The sequence below is a fragment of the Saccopteryx leptura genome, chromosome 3, assembly GCF_036850995.1.
Source record: "Saccopteryx leptura isolate mSacLep1 chromosome 3, mSacLep1_pri_phased_curated, whole genome shotgun sequence".
NCBI classification, from domain to species: domain Eukaryota; kingdom Metazoa; phylum Chordata; class Mammalia; order Chiroptera; family Emballonuridae; genus Saccopteryx; species Saccopteryx leptura.
Genome location: NC_089505.1, coordinates 168548403 through 168565081, shown reverse-complemented (window position 1 = coordinate 168565081; position 16679 = coordinate 168548403). Strand labels below are relative to the sequence as shown.

The 16679-nt window shown below is 37.8% G+C and overlaps 1 protein-coding gene across 1 annotated transcript in view; it reads right to left on the bottom strand.

Annotated features, from left to right (window-relative positions):
* HFM1 (helicase for meiosis 1) overlaps window positions 1-6789 on the bottom strand; it is a 130684-nt gene extending 123895 nt beyond the window's left edge. Inside the window, exons 1-2 of the mRNA XM_066372671.1 lie at window positions 6731-6789; window positions 993-1105 (exon numbers count right to left, since the gene is read on the bottom strand). Coding sequence (XP_066228768.1) covers window positions 993-1105; window positions 6731-6789 — 172 coding nt within the window. The remainder of the gene's footprint in view (window positions 1-992; window positions 1106-6730) is intronic.
* Between the last annotated feature and the right edge of the window lie 9890 nt (window positions 6790-16679).

The window sequence follows — 16679 nt, the reverse complement described above, 5'->3', positions numbered from 1 at the left end:
AGGTTTAATTCCTGACCCACAGAATTAGAATTGTAGTACTTAAGTATTTTATCTATTACAAATATAATTATACAATTAATTATAATTACATTTTAAAATTTATATAATCAACTTATATACAGAAATACAATGACCAACTACATAAAGTGTTACTGAATTTGATCCAGTATTAAAATACATGATACATTGCTTTTAACTTTGTAATGTTGCCTTTGAAATCAAGATAAAGGAATGCTTTCATCAGAGTGACAAAATTGTTAAGGTTTTTTTACAGTCTTTACAAGCATCTATCAATGGGATGGTTGGAAGAAGTTTGGAGGCCTCATTAGGACTTAAATTTGCTTTACCCTCTATGTATATATACTATGGTATATATAATATATCCTGTATATTATTTGGTACATACAAGAGTATATATAATATATGTTTGCATTTATAGGTATATATACATTATAAAGCATAATAATAAAATATACATGCATGAATCTACCGCCTAATTTAAAAATAAAAACTTTGCCAACAATATTATATTAGATCACATATATTGTTTGAGTGTGCTTGTTTTTTAGCTTTATAAAATGTTATCAAACTACACATGATCATCTGCCTCTTGTTTTTTTTTTTTCATTTAATGTATTTCAGAAATCTGGCTCCCTAAACCAGAGGATCCCACCTTTAATAAAGGACAAGACAAAAACTAAATAGCAGTGATAGTTTTAATAGTAAAAGAGGAAACAAAATTCACAGAATAGAATATGTGATAGTATATTGTGTGTATATAATATAATATGTATGTTTATATATTGTATACAGAGAGAAGCAAAATATTTTAGATTTTCAGATTTGGTGAGCACTATTCTGAATAAGAGAACTCTCTTTCATTTTATTCCATTACAAAAAAAAGAGAATTAATATTTTAATATGTTACTAAATTTTTCACAATGACATGAGTTGTGTAGGTTTGGCTTCACAATAAATATGTAATAATTTACCTAACAGTTTATGATTTTCTATTTCCTCTTCTAATGCCTGAGTATCTGGAATTTCCGAAATCACTGGAGCAGGTGGGAGAAACCAATCCAATGATTTTCCATTGCCTGGATAGCTATATAAAATATAAAAATGTGAATATATATGTTAATAAAGATATAATATCAGAAACTATGTATCTGTCAATTAAACATCACTCAATCGCAGACTCTTCACATCCTACGAACTAACTTTCTGTAGTAACTTTGATTTATCCCTGTGTAACTATGTTCGCTATCTTTTTTTTTCCTTTTGTGTCATAGGATTAATGACATTGCAATGTGAAATACACCATATTTTTCACTCCATAAGGTGCACTGTTTTTCCCCCAAAAGTAGAGGGAAAAACACCCGTGTGTCTTATAGAGTAAAAAATACGGAATTTTATTAAATATTTTAACATACCATTTGGTTCATAATATTTTTTTCCTTATTTTCCTCCTTAAAACCCTAGGTGTATCTTATGGTCAGGTGCATCTTATGGACCAAAAAATATGGTACTACCTAAATAATGGCTATAACTCCATTTACTTTTCTCCAATTCAAATGTGTGTGACAGGAACCTTAAATATGTTCCAATTTTTAAAGTAGTAATTAAAAAATTAAAATTAAAAACAAAGTAATAAATCATTCTGAAACTTTAGCACCTTAACTATTACAAGTGACAAATTACTTCTGACAGACCTCATGTAAATGACACCATTACTGGTATTCTAGTGTCGCTAAAGCATTATTACAAGTTAATGTCCTAACCCAAATATTCTTGGTCCAGAACAATCTAAAAACAATAGAAAATCCAAGAAAACAGTTGAAACTGACAATCACTTTGTAAATCTACAGTAAATGATGAGATTTTTTTGCCATCCTGTTGGCATTACTACCTCCTTATTTTTCAGCAATGATCCTATTAACAGATAATGCTCTTTCTTTCTTTTTTTTTCAGATAATGCTTTAATGTTTTCTTTCCAATCAAAGTTGAATTGTCCTTTATTAGAACAAAAAGTTAGGTGAAAAGAAATAAGGTTGATAGGTAGGTGCACCACATATATTTCCTAGGCCAAGTGCCAAGGACTTTATGTTTTCTTTATCTCTTCATTTAGGATTTCAACTCTTGGAAGTGAGAGCCCCAGTCTTCTACTTTCTTGTATTTCATAGCACCTAACACATAGTTAGTATGACTATATTTTCCAAATAAAAAATCTTTAAGACATTATCTGACACTGTCAGACTGTCTGACAAAAAGCCAAAGTATTTACTGCAAATCAAAAGAAAGAGATATCACCTCACACCTGTCAGAATTTCTATCATCAATAAATCAACAAACAAGTGTTGGTGAGGATGTGGAGAAAAGGGAACCCTAGTGCACTGTGATGGGAAGGCAGACTGGTGCAACCACTAAGGAAAACTGTGTGGAGGTTCCTCAAATAATTAAAAATAGAACTGTCCTATGACCCAGCAATTCTACTTCTGGGTATATAGCCAAAGAAACCAAAAACGTGAATTGAAAGAATATATGCACCCCATGTTCATTGCAGCATAATTTATAATAACCAAGATATGGAAGCAACCCAAGTGCTCATCAACAGACAAGTAGATAAAGTTTTGGTACGTATATACAATGGAATACTACTCAGCCACAAAAATGCAATGAAATCTGCACTTTTGCAACAGCATGGATAGACCTATAGGGTATTATGCTAAGTGAAATAAGTCACACAGAGAAAGACAAATACCACATGATTTCACTTATATGTGGAATCTAAAGAACAAAATAAACAAAATAGAAAGTTTTATAGATGCAGGGCACTCATGACTGTGGGGTGAAGTTCTGGAGAAGTGGCACAGGCTCCAAAGGTGCTCCCCAGTCAGTAATACAGCCTGTGCTTAATCCCCACAGAAATGAGTTGTGACAGCACATGTGAAATGATGCCAATGAGAGAAGTTCACTAGAGATTTAATGCCCAGGGATTTTATTGGGGACTAATCACATGAGCATCCCCTCTCTGGCACATTCCAGATTCCCAGAAACAAAACAGATGTTCAGCATAAACCACATTACTTTACTTGTATAAACAGTTTATGCACTGTGAACCACTCTTATCAGTTAATGGTGGGAAACTTTCTAAAAATCTAAGTTGTCAGACTCCAGCCAAAGGTCAACCTTGCAAGCAGGCCTTTTCAAGGACAGCAGTTTAGGCCTAACACATTAACTCTTCTCTGCACAGACTATTTCAGAATATCAAAAAATATGTTAACAAGATACAAAAACACACATCTAGCTCTACTATTCAGCCTTCTCATAAAGTCAAATCCTCCTTATGATTTCCCTATTTTTCAGAGGTGCCATCATTTCCCCAGTCAGCATCCAAATCATAGCATAATCTTATACCCTGTATATCCAGACAACTATCCTGTCTTATTGCATCTTATAAATTTTCTCTAATTCTTCATTCCTTTGTATTTACAGTCACTCTCCTGATCAAGGTTCTAATCAACTTATTTTGGTTGAGAACTTATTTTGGTATCTTAACTGGCCTCACCGACTCCAGGTTTTCTCTCTCTAATTTACACACTCCTACCACAATAATTTGCAATAGTTTTATACTATTATTCCATTCAAAATCCTTCAAAGGTATCCAAATAATGCCAAACTTCAAAGTGGCATGAGACCACCTTACAGTTTTAATTATTCTACATGTACCATAGAGTAAGTACAGAGCAAAGTGAACTACATATATACAAACACATACACAAAATATGTGTATATATTCTGTCCCTCCTCATCTTTGTTTAAAAACATTTCCTTTACTCAGCTTTCCCCTGTACCTGACCCTACAGCCATATCTACCCATAAGTTCAACTGTTTAATTCACTCATTAATCCATTCAATAATTATGTATTTATTGAGTATTATGTGTCAGGCGCTGTTCTAGGCATTAGAGCTTATATTCATTCAAAATTCCGTTCATATCCTACCTTCATGAAATCTCCTGGGTTCCCTAAGATTTTCTTCTCCCTCCCCTCTTCTTTTTTATTTTATTTTATTTATTTATTATTATTTTTTTTCATTTTTCCGAAGCTGGAAATGGGGAGGCAGTCAGACAGACTCCCCCATGCGCCTGACCGGGATCCACCCAGCATGCCCACCAGGGGGCGATGCTCTGCCCCTCTGGGGCTCCACTCTGTTGCATCCAGAGCCATTCTAGCGCCTGAGGCAGAGGCCACAGAGCCATCCTCAGCGCCTTGGCCATCTTTGCTCCAATGGAGCCCTGGCTGCGGGAGGGGAAGAGAGAGAGACAGAGAGGAAGGAGAGGGGGAGGGGTGGAGAAGCAGATGGGCGCCTCTCCTGTGTGCCCTGGCCGGGAATCGAATCCGGGACTCCTGCACGCCAGGCCGACGCTCTACCACTGAGCCAACCAGCCAGGGCCTCCCCTCTTCTTAAAGTACTATTTGAACCTATCATATCTATCACACTTCTCCTTGTATTGAAAATAGAAAGATGATAGATAGATAGATAGATAGATAGATGATAGATAGATCTACTATCCCCTCTAGATTATAAACACCTAAGGGTTTTTCTTTTTTATTTCTATTTATATTGATAGTACTGAGGACAGTGCTTTATATAATTAGGCATATTAAACAATAAATGTTTGATTTGTTGATTTGATTTTTGATAGAGAGTCATATCTAAGATCCTTATTCTGGCATTTAACATTCACCACAATCTATCCTCAGCTTTACTTTTCTAATGTTATATCTCACCGTTTCTCCTCTATGTATCCTCTATTTCAGGAAACTTCTCTGTACACTATCCCCTAAAAGTACTGTGAATCATTCCGTCTCCACTCTTTTTCTCTTTTTGTTTGTTGGGGACCGAATAAATAAACAGGGTATTTTTGCAATCTGGACAGAGGTGCTGGGCCCTACCCCTACCTCACCTGCCTAGTTAACAAAGTATACCTGATTCTCATTTGTCTCACCCATGTGAGAAGCTCTGGAAGAGGCTGGAAGCTAATTTCTTATTAGTGTAAAGTTAGATTTGAATGGTACGGTGGGGGTTGTCTTTGAGTTGTCTTGAAAACTTAATTGAATTGCTAACGGACCACATTTTTTTCCATGAATAAAAGTTGATGTGCTTTTGGGAGCAGCCATGTTATGGCTCAGGAACAGTAGAGACCTCCACAACCCGTGTGTGTGTGTGTGTGTGTGTGTGTGTGTGTGTGTGTGTGTGTGTGTCTCTCTCTCTTTAAGTCTCTGTTTATCATTTATTCAATTTCATACCTTTTCCCATTTGAGACCCCATATAAAGGTGGATGTGCTTTTGGGAGCAGCCATGTTATGGCTCAGGAACAGTAGAGACCTCCACAACCCGTGTGTGTGTGTGTGTGTGTGTGTGTGTGTGTCTCTTTAAGTCTCTGTCTATCATTTATTCAATTTCATACCTTTTCCCATTTGAGACCCCATAATAGACTCATCCCGGCTTGTCCGCAACAGTTGTTTGTTACATTTTTGCCTTCAAAGTCTTACTTCTTCTCTGTATCAGAATTATCTAATCTTTCAAAGCCTCCTGACATGCCCACCAGTACTATAAAGTGTGACCTGATAAGTGAGCCTCCTTCCAAATCTGAAATTTCATTGCGCACACACACACACACACACACACACACACACACACACACACACACACACATGTATATGTGCTTATCATTTGCTTTGCATTCTTTTTTTGACTTTCTATTGTTAGGTCAAACATATGTTCCAATTTTCCCAGGCTAGTCCTAATTAACACCTGTTGGCCAAGTTGCATGCAATTTTTCACTCTCATAAAGTCAAATCCTCCTTATGATTTCCCTATTTTCCAGAGGTGCCATCATTTCCCCAGTCATTCAGCATCCAAATCATAGTATAATCTTGTTATACTATGATACATAGTGTCCCAGCATAAATGATGAATTACACGGTCACATTATTTCTTAATGAAGTTTCCATATTTGTGTTTAATTTCTTCAAGTAGATTTCAAGTTTTTTAAAGTAGAAGTCTGTTTCAACATTTTTATATACCTTTCAGCATTCAATCAATACTTGAATTAATATTTGAATGAATGAAAAAATAAATGAAGCAGTATATAACACAATTTATTCAAGACTTCATTTTAAAAGAATAGAACAAATACATAGAAATGCTAACACAGAGCAATACGCATGTGAAAATCCATAAAAGCCAGTATTTAACAGACTACCTATTCTCCATTCTTATTTCCTTTGGTGCCACATCTTTATTTGCACTCCTATTTCCTGCCTGTGCTGAATCCTCTTATCCCACTTGGTTTTTGGTACATTGCCTTTTCTGTTTCAAAAAAGTTATCAGTACTCCATATCATGAGCTATTCTTTGACCATTATTTCCAATCTTTACCTTAGCCAAAAATAATTTGAACAGAAATGCAAATAAATAAAAGCAAAATAGGCAAGAATCTATTTTTAATATTTTAGTATGGAAGATGTTAAACTTTAGCTACTCCCTTAGATCCAAATCCCATGGCTACCAAATATATTTATATAACCAAAACATCCATAAAATCCATTCTGTTTATCCCTCATTTTTTACTTATATATTTACCAGAGAGAAAATATCATAAAACAACACAAAAATTTAAAAAGCCTAAAGCAATATACTATGTTATCTTAAGGTAGACTTACTTTCCAGCTTCATCAGGTTTTTCAAAAGACAAATTATCCAAAGAAAACAAGGAGTCCATGTTAAAAACTGTACTTTGCCATAAATCTAGAAAAAAATGTAAAAAAAAAGTTTATATTTTATTTACAAAAATGTAGAAAACTATTTCTGGAAATATAAATTATAATCATAAATTCCCCAGAATAACCACAGGCTACATTCCCAGCTGCATCTTTTGCAATTTCCTCCAAAGTACCTCAGTATTCAAATACATTATTCTCTGTTCTCCACTCATTCATGTATTTCACTCTTTATACTGCACCAATGCTTAGAATGTGTTTTCTTCCATTCTCCACCTGGCAGATTTCTACCCATCCTCATGGTATAGGTCAAATGCCATTTATCCTTCAATGGCTTCTCCGAATTTTTCCTCTTACCCAAGACAGAATTAATCACTCCTTTTGCATTTTTATAAGACTTTGTTCATACCAATATTTTTACTTAGACTACTAAATTTTATTGTGAATTTGTGTGTCTCCTAAAATACAGGTGGGGCAAAAGTAGGTTTACAATTATTTGTATGAAAAAATAATACAATAATTAATAATACAAGAATAAACTCTGTGTTTCACATACAACTGTAAACCTACTTTTGCCCCACCTTGTGTAATATGTATATATGCAGGGACCTGCTTCAAAATATAGGCAGAGAGGTACAGAGTATAGACAAAACAAGATTGGCAATGATTTGATACCTGCTAAAAGCTATGTAATAGGTATGCAGAGTTCATTATAATGTTCTATCTATATATGTTTGAACTTCTCCAAAATAAAAAAAATTTACAAGTTTAACATATAGATGTATGTTTACATTCATATTACATACAATATAAAAATGTTCCTTTTTAAAAAATAATTTTTACATTCAGAGACATTATCTAAAGGCTAAAAAATTCAGCATTAGCTCTTGTGGATTAATAAAAATGTAGGGCACAACAAAGCCTCAAATTTGATAGGAGACAGCAGAACCATTTCTATACATACATATTACTTCCTTCACATTGCAATTCTTACTCCTGCACATGAACACTACATTGCATTTTTCCTTACATTTTGAAACATGATAGAAAATTCTATGTAACAAAACATGAATCAGATGTACAAATCATAAAATATAAATCTCAATTTTATTTATTCTATGATAGTTAATACATTGCAAATCCTTCCTTAGCATAGAAACTAAAATCAAAGAAACTGTATGAGCACCATCTTGTGGAGAAATCATATTACCAAATCAGATGACGCCCCTCCAGTTTTCAGTTCTCCCTGATGTGAGATGAGACCTAATGCGAGTATTTAGAAGAGGCAGAATGTCTCTACATGAACCTCTTGAGAAAATGCGACTGAGAAGCTACATTTGTGTATACCTTATGTTGAGGTTTTTCATTGTTTTATTGTGTCTTTACTCCTTCCATCTGTTTAACTTAAGTGCTCTCCTCATTTTTCTCAATGTATTAATTACTTAATCACCAACAAAAAGAGATTTTTGTAAATTTTAGTAAAATTGAAACAAATTAGTATCATTATTTAAATATCTAAAACAATTTTAATTATATGAACAATAGAAGCCTAGCATAACAAGGTGAGAGGCAGAAAGGAGTCACTCAGAAATATGCTAATGATGTCTTTAACATCTTTAAATAAACAATTTTAGAACTTGATAACAATTACCTCATAAAGTATAAATGAAAATGCTAATAATGTTTCTATATTATCCAAAGAAAAACAAATAAAATGTTCCCTTTCTAGTCTTTGGAGAACTATATCATTTTAAATAACAAAAAAAAAAAGTTTTCAAAATTACAGCTCACCAGACCACTTTTATATGGCTTAGCTATCTCAGAATCTAAGTAGAAATCTTAGGGCTACCATGTCTGTGTTTGAATTCTTTATTCTAAAATAAAGTGCAAAACAATAAAACTACAAATTAAAAATACTTGTTCTAGAAAACAATTACTTCGTAGACTAACTGAAAATCTTCTATATAAATAGCAGCTATTTTCAAAAACAAACTTCTGATTTGATTGCTAGTTCTGGCATAAAAGAGGACATAATTTGTTCAGAATCAAAACATTATGCATATATTTTAGCCCTGATGAACCCCTATTAAAAAAAACACCCCTGATCTAAACTTCTCCATCCCCATAGTGTGCATTATTTTTCTTCATAGCACTAATTGATAACTGGAATTTTATTATATGTTTAATTGTTTATCTTTCTCTCTCAAGATTGAGCAGGGACATTTTGCTTACAAATGTATTTCAATAACCCTGATACCTGGAACATAATAGATGGTGCATAAGAATTCACTGTGAAATAAATGCATTAGCAATGATCAGTTTATAAAAATAATTTTAAATAAAAATAATTTTCACCAACTCTGAAATTTAAAATTTTCCCCCCAAACTTTTTTTTTCTTTACAGAGACAGAGAGAGAGAGTCAGAGAGAGGGATGGATAGGGACAGACAGGAACGGAGAAAGATGAGAAGCATCAATCATTAGTTTTTCATTGCAACACCTTAGTTGTTCACTGATTGCTTTCTCATATGTGCCTTGACTGTGGGCCTTCAGCAGACCAAGTAACCCCTTGCTCAAGCCAGTGACCTTGGATCCAAGCTGGTGAGCTTTGTTCAAACCAGATGAGCCTGCGCTCAAGCTGGCGACCTCGGGGTCTCGAACCTGAGTCCTCAGCATCCCAGTCCAACGCTCTATCCACTGTGCCACCGCCTGGTCAGGTGCCCCCAAATTTTAATGTTCAGTTTTATAATGGAATACTTTTCTGGTTCAGTATTTATGTAATCAAACCAGGAAGGTTTTAAAAGATCACAGATTTGTAACTTTCATTATGTAAATAAATATTTTTTAGAAAACACAAGCCCTACAAGGGACCTTGCCATATATATATATATATATATATATATATATATATATTTTTTTTTTTTTTTTTTTTTTCTTCAGGTGAGAGGAGGGAAGATAGTGAGCAGAATCCCACATTCACCCCCCTCCCCAGATTCACCTGGCCTCCAATGCTGGTCTTTTTACTGCCTGAGGCTGACTGCTCCAACTGAGCTACCCTCAGCACCTGAGGCCATGCTAACCAATGGAGCCACTGGTGGCAGGAGGGGAAGAGGGAGAGAATGAAAAGAGGGGATTTGAGAGAGAAGCAGACGGTCGCTTCTCCTGTGTGCCCTGATCAGGCATAGAACCTGGGATGGGCTGATGCTCTATCCACAGAGCCACCTGCCAGGGCCCCTTGCCACATTTCTATATATATATATATATATATTTTTTTTTTTTTTTTTTTTTTTTTGAGTGTAGATGCCAGACTTTGAATTCATTCAAGTTTTAGTTTTAGTCAGATTTTCTGATCAGTTTCTATGTTGGATTACTTTTTTACAAAATTTTCATTTTGGCATGGTATAAAATTAAGTAGCAACAATTACATATTTTATTAATATGTTTAAGTGTTTGCTTTAGCTCTAGTTGCTCTTAAAATACTAAAACTCTTTCTGTGACTACATAATTTGCTGTCTGGTGAGTTGCCCTGCACCTTATCTGATTATCTTGGTGACAATTTAATTTTTTTTTCATTTTATAATCCTTACTGTATAAATTCAGATCTATTAGTTATCTTTAATAACTTTTATGCTCCGAAATACACTTTCAAGAGTGCAGACACCCTCTTATAAAATATTGATTTGCCAGAAATCAGTAGTCAGTGAAGAGAAACTGAGACAGATATTCACTGGAAAACACAACCATCAGAAATGAATCTGATGCTTGGGAACCTGACAAAGACAGACAATGGGAACAAACTACCCGAGTCTCGTGCAGAGAGACCCACACAGTTGGGGACCCTGCCGCCACCTTTACCCCACCCCCAGGGGCACCCACGGGGCCAGAAGGCTCTAGCTGGGAGAAGTGAATCAGGATCTGAAGCAAATATCCCTGTGGATTTCCTGAGGAATATACTATATTCAAGCAAGCTCCTTGCAGACTCAGGGCCGCAAGGCAGCAGCCTCGTGAGGCCCAGCACCTGAGCATTATCACTCCACGCGTTCCCATCACTGTCCAGCAAAATGGTTCCGTGCGGGCCCCACCCGCCCTCCTCAAACAAAATGGCTGCAACGCAAGCGCGGGCCTCACCCGCCCTCGTCAGACAAAACGGCTGCAACGCAAGCGCGGGCCTCACCCGCCCTCCTCAAACAAAATGGCTGCAACGCAAGCGCGGGCCTCACCCGCCCTCGTCAGACAAAACGGCTGGGCCTCACCCGCCCTCGTCAGACAAAACGGCTGGGCCTCACCCGCCCTCGTCAGACAAAACGGCTGCAACGCAAGCGTGGGCCTCACCCGCCCTCGCTCAGGGGCAGCACGCCTGGAAATAAACATGAGGGGCTCTAGCAGCCAGCAAAAACGCAAGTCCGTCAGCTCTGTGGGCTGACCAGGCCAGCCAGTCCCCGCGAACTGGATCCTGAGTGGAGCCCAGGCCTCGCCGGCTTCTTACTGGAATGTGGCTGAGGAGCTGCGGGGGCGCATTCCCGGCTGCTTGCCCACCCAGGAGCAGGCTTCACAGCGTCACCACTTAGGCTGGCCTTGTTTCCACCACCCTGCCGGTAGGGCTCTCCTGTCTCCACCCCCAGCAAGATGTCCCGCCGGTTCCCACCTTCCTCAGGGCGCATCCGGTCTGAGGTCTCACTCACCGCGGGAGTTCAGAGAGGAGCGCCTATTCACGGCCCCTCTAGGACCTCCAGCCTGGCGAAGCCGAGCTCCAGACTATGGATGGTCGGGATATCCCAAGCTCTCCCTTCCTGCCTCTCATTCCCCCCCCCCCCCCCACAAAGTGTATAATTAGTCTTCAATACTGTGCTGGCAGTATACCGGTAAATTAAGTAAACTTTTTTTTTTTTGTATGTTAGATACATCATGTACTGCATTTTTTTTTATAAATAAATTTTTATTAATTTTCATGGGGTGACATCAATAAATCAGGGTACATATATTCAAGAAAACATGTCCAGGTTATCTTGTCATTCAATTAAGTTGCATACCCATCACCCAAAGTCAGATTGTCCTCTGTCATCTTCTATCTAGTTTTCTTTGTGCCCCTCCCTCTACCCCTCCCTCCCCCCACCCCCTAACCACCACACTCTTGTCCATGTCTCTTAGTCTCGTTTTTATGTCCCACCAATGTATGGAATCCTGCAATTCTTGTTTTTCTCTGATTTACTTATTATACTCCATATAATGTTATCAAGATCCCAACATTTTGTTGTAAATGATCCGATGTCATTATTTCTTATGGCTGAATAGTATACCATGGTGTATATGTGCCCCATCTTCTTTATCCAGTCTTATATATTTTTTTTTACACTGATTAAAGCCTTTAAGCAAACTCTTGGCCAATACAACAAGAATCCATAAAAGAGTAGTGTCCTTAACTTGTTCACCAAGTCCAAGTTGGCACCATCACCATGCCAAATCCCTGAAAAATGCAACCCAAACCCAGTTCAGTCTGTTAGGAGCTGTCATGAGCAGGAGTCCAGGAAAAGGCCACATCCAGGAAAAGTCCGCATGGCACTGGAATTGTCACAATTCTATACTTTGCAGCTCATGACCAAGTCCCAATGACCACTGCTTCTAGCTGGTAATGATTCAGGTAGACTAGAAAAGCCATCTGCAGCATGTGTGGAGATGGAGCTTCTGTTCTCCTCTGCCTTGGAGAGATGAGACCAGATTGCTTTTCCCTGGAGCTCTGCGACTGTGGCGTGGTAAAGAGAACCTTGGGATACACTAAGCTGGGTGGCAAAGGTAGATTCATAATAGAAGTTGGCAAAAGGGGGAAGAGAGCTCTAAATTAGGAGTAGGTCCCAGCCTGAAATATGTGTGGGGCATTGAGGTAGGAGGAATAGAGGAAACACGATATATTAAACAAAGCAGCAGAAAATAGGACTATCAACACCCACAGCAGAGATCTTTGAGGGAAGAATAAAAAACCTGACTATTCAGGCAAGACATAGTTAAGTGGCCCTTGTGCAAATGAGCTCAGTTTACCTGCTTCTTGGAAGAAATACCCTAGGCATGTCCACAGTGTCGTAGATGGGGCCCACAGCCCTGGGCACCTTCAGCCTTCAGTGGCAAACCCCAGCTTTCTGGGCAAGGTTAGGTCATAGGTGGCTGGAGCAGGGCTGGAAGAGACTGAACCCTCCCTTAGAGGAGCGAGGGGGAAGCCTATCTTCCAGTATCCCTGTTTCCTCACAGCAGAGGCATGTAAGTCTGGCAGGCTTTAGCTCAATGACCTTCCTTTCCACTACTGAAGCAGGACCTAGATGACATTCTATGAGACCCCTTTGGGGCGTTGGAGCCTTTAAGGGCGTATCTTAAAAGCTGGTAGTTCACCTGATCTCTATTGGGTTTTTTCTGCCTATTGGTATCTTAAAAGCCATGCTCAGAAGATCTCACTGAGGGGTTTGAGGATCCCCTTCCACCCATATGAATCTTTTCCATATATCTGGAGCTATTTGGAAAAAGACAAAACAGTGTTATTAGCTGGATCAAATAAAAGAAGGTACTAGTTTCCAGGAGAAAAAGATTTGGTGTCTCCTGTTCATCAGCATTCAAAAGAAATTTAAAACTTTTTAAGTAAAAAGCATGATATGGTAGACCCGTAAAAGTTCCAGGATATGACTCCCCCCTTTTAAGTTTTTTTAAATTGACCTTAAAATATTTTCTGGGTACACTTTGATAATACCTTGACTTTAAAGATTGTAAGAAATACACATAATTCAAAAGGTTTGACAAAATGCAGTAAATGCTTTTGCTCCATATGCAGGAGCATTGTCAATTTAACCAGTTTAGGAAATCCAATAATAGAACAATGCATACAGACAATGAGCTATAAGATGCTCAGCAGCCTCTCCTGTTCTGACAGAGGTTACTGTAAGTCCAGAATATGTATCCACTGTAACATGGACATAGGACTGTTTGCCAAATGAAGGTATATGAGTAACATCCATTTGCCAAAGTTGTCCTGGTAGGAGTCCTTGAGGGTTAACTCCAAATGAAGGGACAGATTGTAGTATAGGACCCCTTGGACAGGATTTCCCAATCTGCTGTGGTGCTTCCCGAGAAAGTTTAAACTGTTTACTCAGGGCTGCAGCATTCTGGTGATGAATAGTATGAGACTGAATTGCTCGATCTGTCATGGTTGCTCCAAATAATTTTCTTTTGAGTAGCTTGATCAACAAGGGCATTCCCTTGTGCTAAAGCTCCAGGGAGCATGGCATGAGCTCGAGTATGTCCTATAAAACATGGAGCTCTATGTTGACATATAAGTCTTTGAAGAAGGAGGAATTGCTGAAATATTTCATCAGAATTTGTCCCTAAGACAGCAGTCTTTATAGTGGAAACACCATAAGTAAATATTTGCTGTCTGTATATAGATTAAAGGGGGAATATGGCAAATGCTGAAAAGCCATGATAATGGCATGTAATTCTAGTCTTTGAGCTCATTTTAAGTTGACAGTTTCAGTATAAAGTTGTCCATTGATTTGCAAGAGCGATTTGCCATTTAGTGGAAGTTTCCCAGAGCCATTGTTCTTGATTCTGTGAAAAAAGGAACAACAATAATTTTGAGGCTCAAAACCTATAAGCTGTCAGGGTCGTCTATGCCCCTTGATAATCCAGGAGGAAACAAGATCAAAATATGGAAGTGTATTCCATGGGCTATTAGATGGTTCAATGTGCCCAAGCTGTAGGTGCTCTTGTACCAATTGAGCAGCTGCCCTAAGTTTCTCCTGAGAAAGGGGCCATTGGTCTACCCAAACAGGATTATCTGATTTCCCAGTAATTGGGTCTGCACAATGCATTATTGAGGTAGCAGGAGCTACCTAGGCCCCTATGCTAAATTTTGATATCCTAATCCACACCTTCTGGCATCGGGTGCCACTTCTATAGGGGTGAGAATTCCTCACTGTTCTTTCCCTAGTACCTTGGTGATCAAAAATCCCCAATCAAGCATCTGAGTACTGATTAAACCATTAGGACTGACAAGCAACGCTCCCATATTTTTCAAAACATTTCTACCCCACAAATTATCTGGCCATCCAGGGAGCACATAATGCTTAAAAAATCCAGAATGACCTTCTTAATCTTCCCAATGTAGAAAACTAGAACTTTGTTGAGGGGATTTACTCTGCCCTATACCTTGTAATTCTGTGGCTGCTGCAAGAGTAGACCAGGAAGGAGGCCAATGTAGCTTAGCAATAATAGATACATCAGCTCCAGTATCTAAAAGTCCTTTAAATTTATGCTCATGTATTGTTAGTTTCATTTCAGGGCATTCCTGACCTATTTTTTTAAATCCAATTGGCAAAATCAGAGGAGCCAAATCACCAATTTTCTTGGGGCCCCTTTTGCAGGATGTGGCCTGAGAAGCAGAATTAGCATCCTTATACTATTCTTCGAACTGCCTGAATTAGCCATGAGACAAATTCTTTATTATTATTAATTTTAATGGGTTGACATTGAAAAATTTGTTCTCTGTCACCTTCTAACTGGTTTTCTTTATGCCCCTCCCCTCCACCAACCCCACCTCTCCTTCCCCCCACCCTGTAACCCCAACACTGTTGTCCATGTCTTTGAGTCTCATTTCTATATCCCACCTATGTATGGAATCATATAGTTCTTAGTGTTTTTTTCTGATTTACTTATTTCACTCAGTATAATGTTATCAAGGTCCATCCATGTTGTTGTAAAAGATCCGATGTCATCATTTCTTATGGTGGAGTAGTATTCCATAGTATATATGTACCAAAGCTTTTTAATCCACTCGTCCTCTGACGGACACTTGGGCTGTTCCCAGATCTTTGCTATTGTGAACAATGCTGCTATAAACATGGGGGTGCATTTCTTATTTTCAAACAGTGCTATGGTGTTCTTGAAGTATATTTCTAACAGTGGTATAGCTGAGTCAAAAGGCAGTTCAATTTTTAATTTCTTGAGGAATCTCCATACTGTTTTCCACAGTGGCTGCACCAGTCTGCCTTCCCACCAGCAGTGCAGGAGGGTTCCCTTTTCTCCACATCCTCGCCAGCACTTATTCTGTGTTGTTTTATTAATGAGCGCCATTCTGACTGGTGTGAGGTTATATCTCATTGTGGTTTTAATTTGCATTTCTCTAATGATTAGTGATGTTGAGCATTTTTTCATATGCCTATTGGCCATCTGTATGTCTTCTTTGGAGAAGTGTCTATTCATTTCTTTTGCCAGTTTTGGATTCGATTGTTTGTCTTCCTGGTGCTGAGATTTACAAGTTCTTTATAAATTTTGGTTATTAACCCCTTATCAGATGCATTGTCAAATATGTTCTCTCATTGTGAAGTTTATCTTTTTATTCTGTTCTTATTGTCTTTAGCTGTGCAGAAGCTTTTTAGTTTGATAAAGTCCCATTCGTTTATCCTGTCTCTTATTTCACTTGCCTGTGGAGACAAATCAGCAAATATATTGCTGCAAGAGATGTCAGAGAGCTTACTGCCTATGTTTTCTTCTAAGATGCTTATGGTTTTAGAGCTTACATTTAAATCTTTTATCCATTTTGAGTTTAATTTAGTGAATGATGTAAGTTGGTGGTCCAGTTTCATTTTTTTGCAGGTAGCTGTCCAATTTTCCCAACACCATTTGTTGAAGAGGCTGAGTTTAATTTAGTGAATGATGTAAGTTGGTGGTCCAGTTTCATTTTTTTGCAGGTAGCTGTCCAATTTTCCCAACACCATTTGTTGAAGAGGCTGTCTTTACTCCAATGTATGCTCTTACCTCCTTTGTCAATTATCAGTTGTCCATAAAAGTGTGGGTTTATTTCTGGGTTCTCAGTTCTGTTCCATTGATCTATATGCCTGTTCTTATGCCAGGACCAG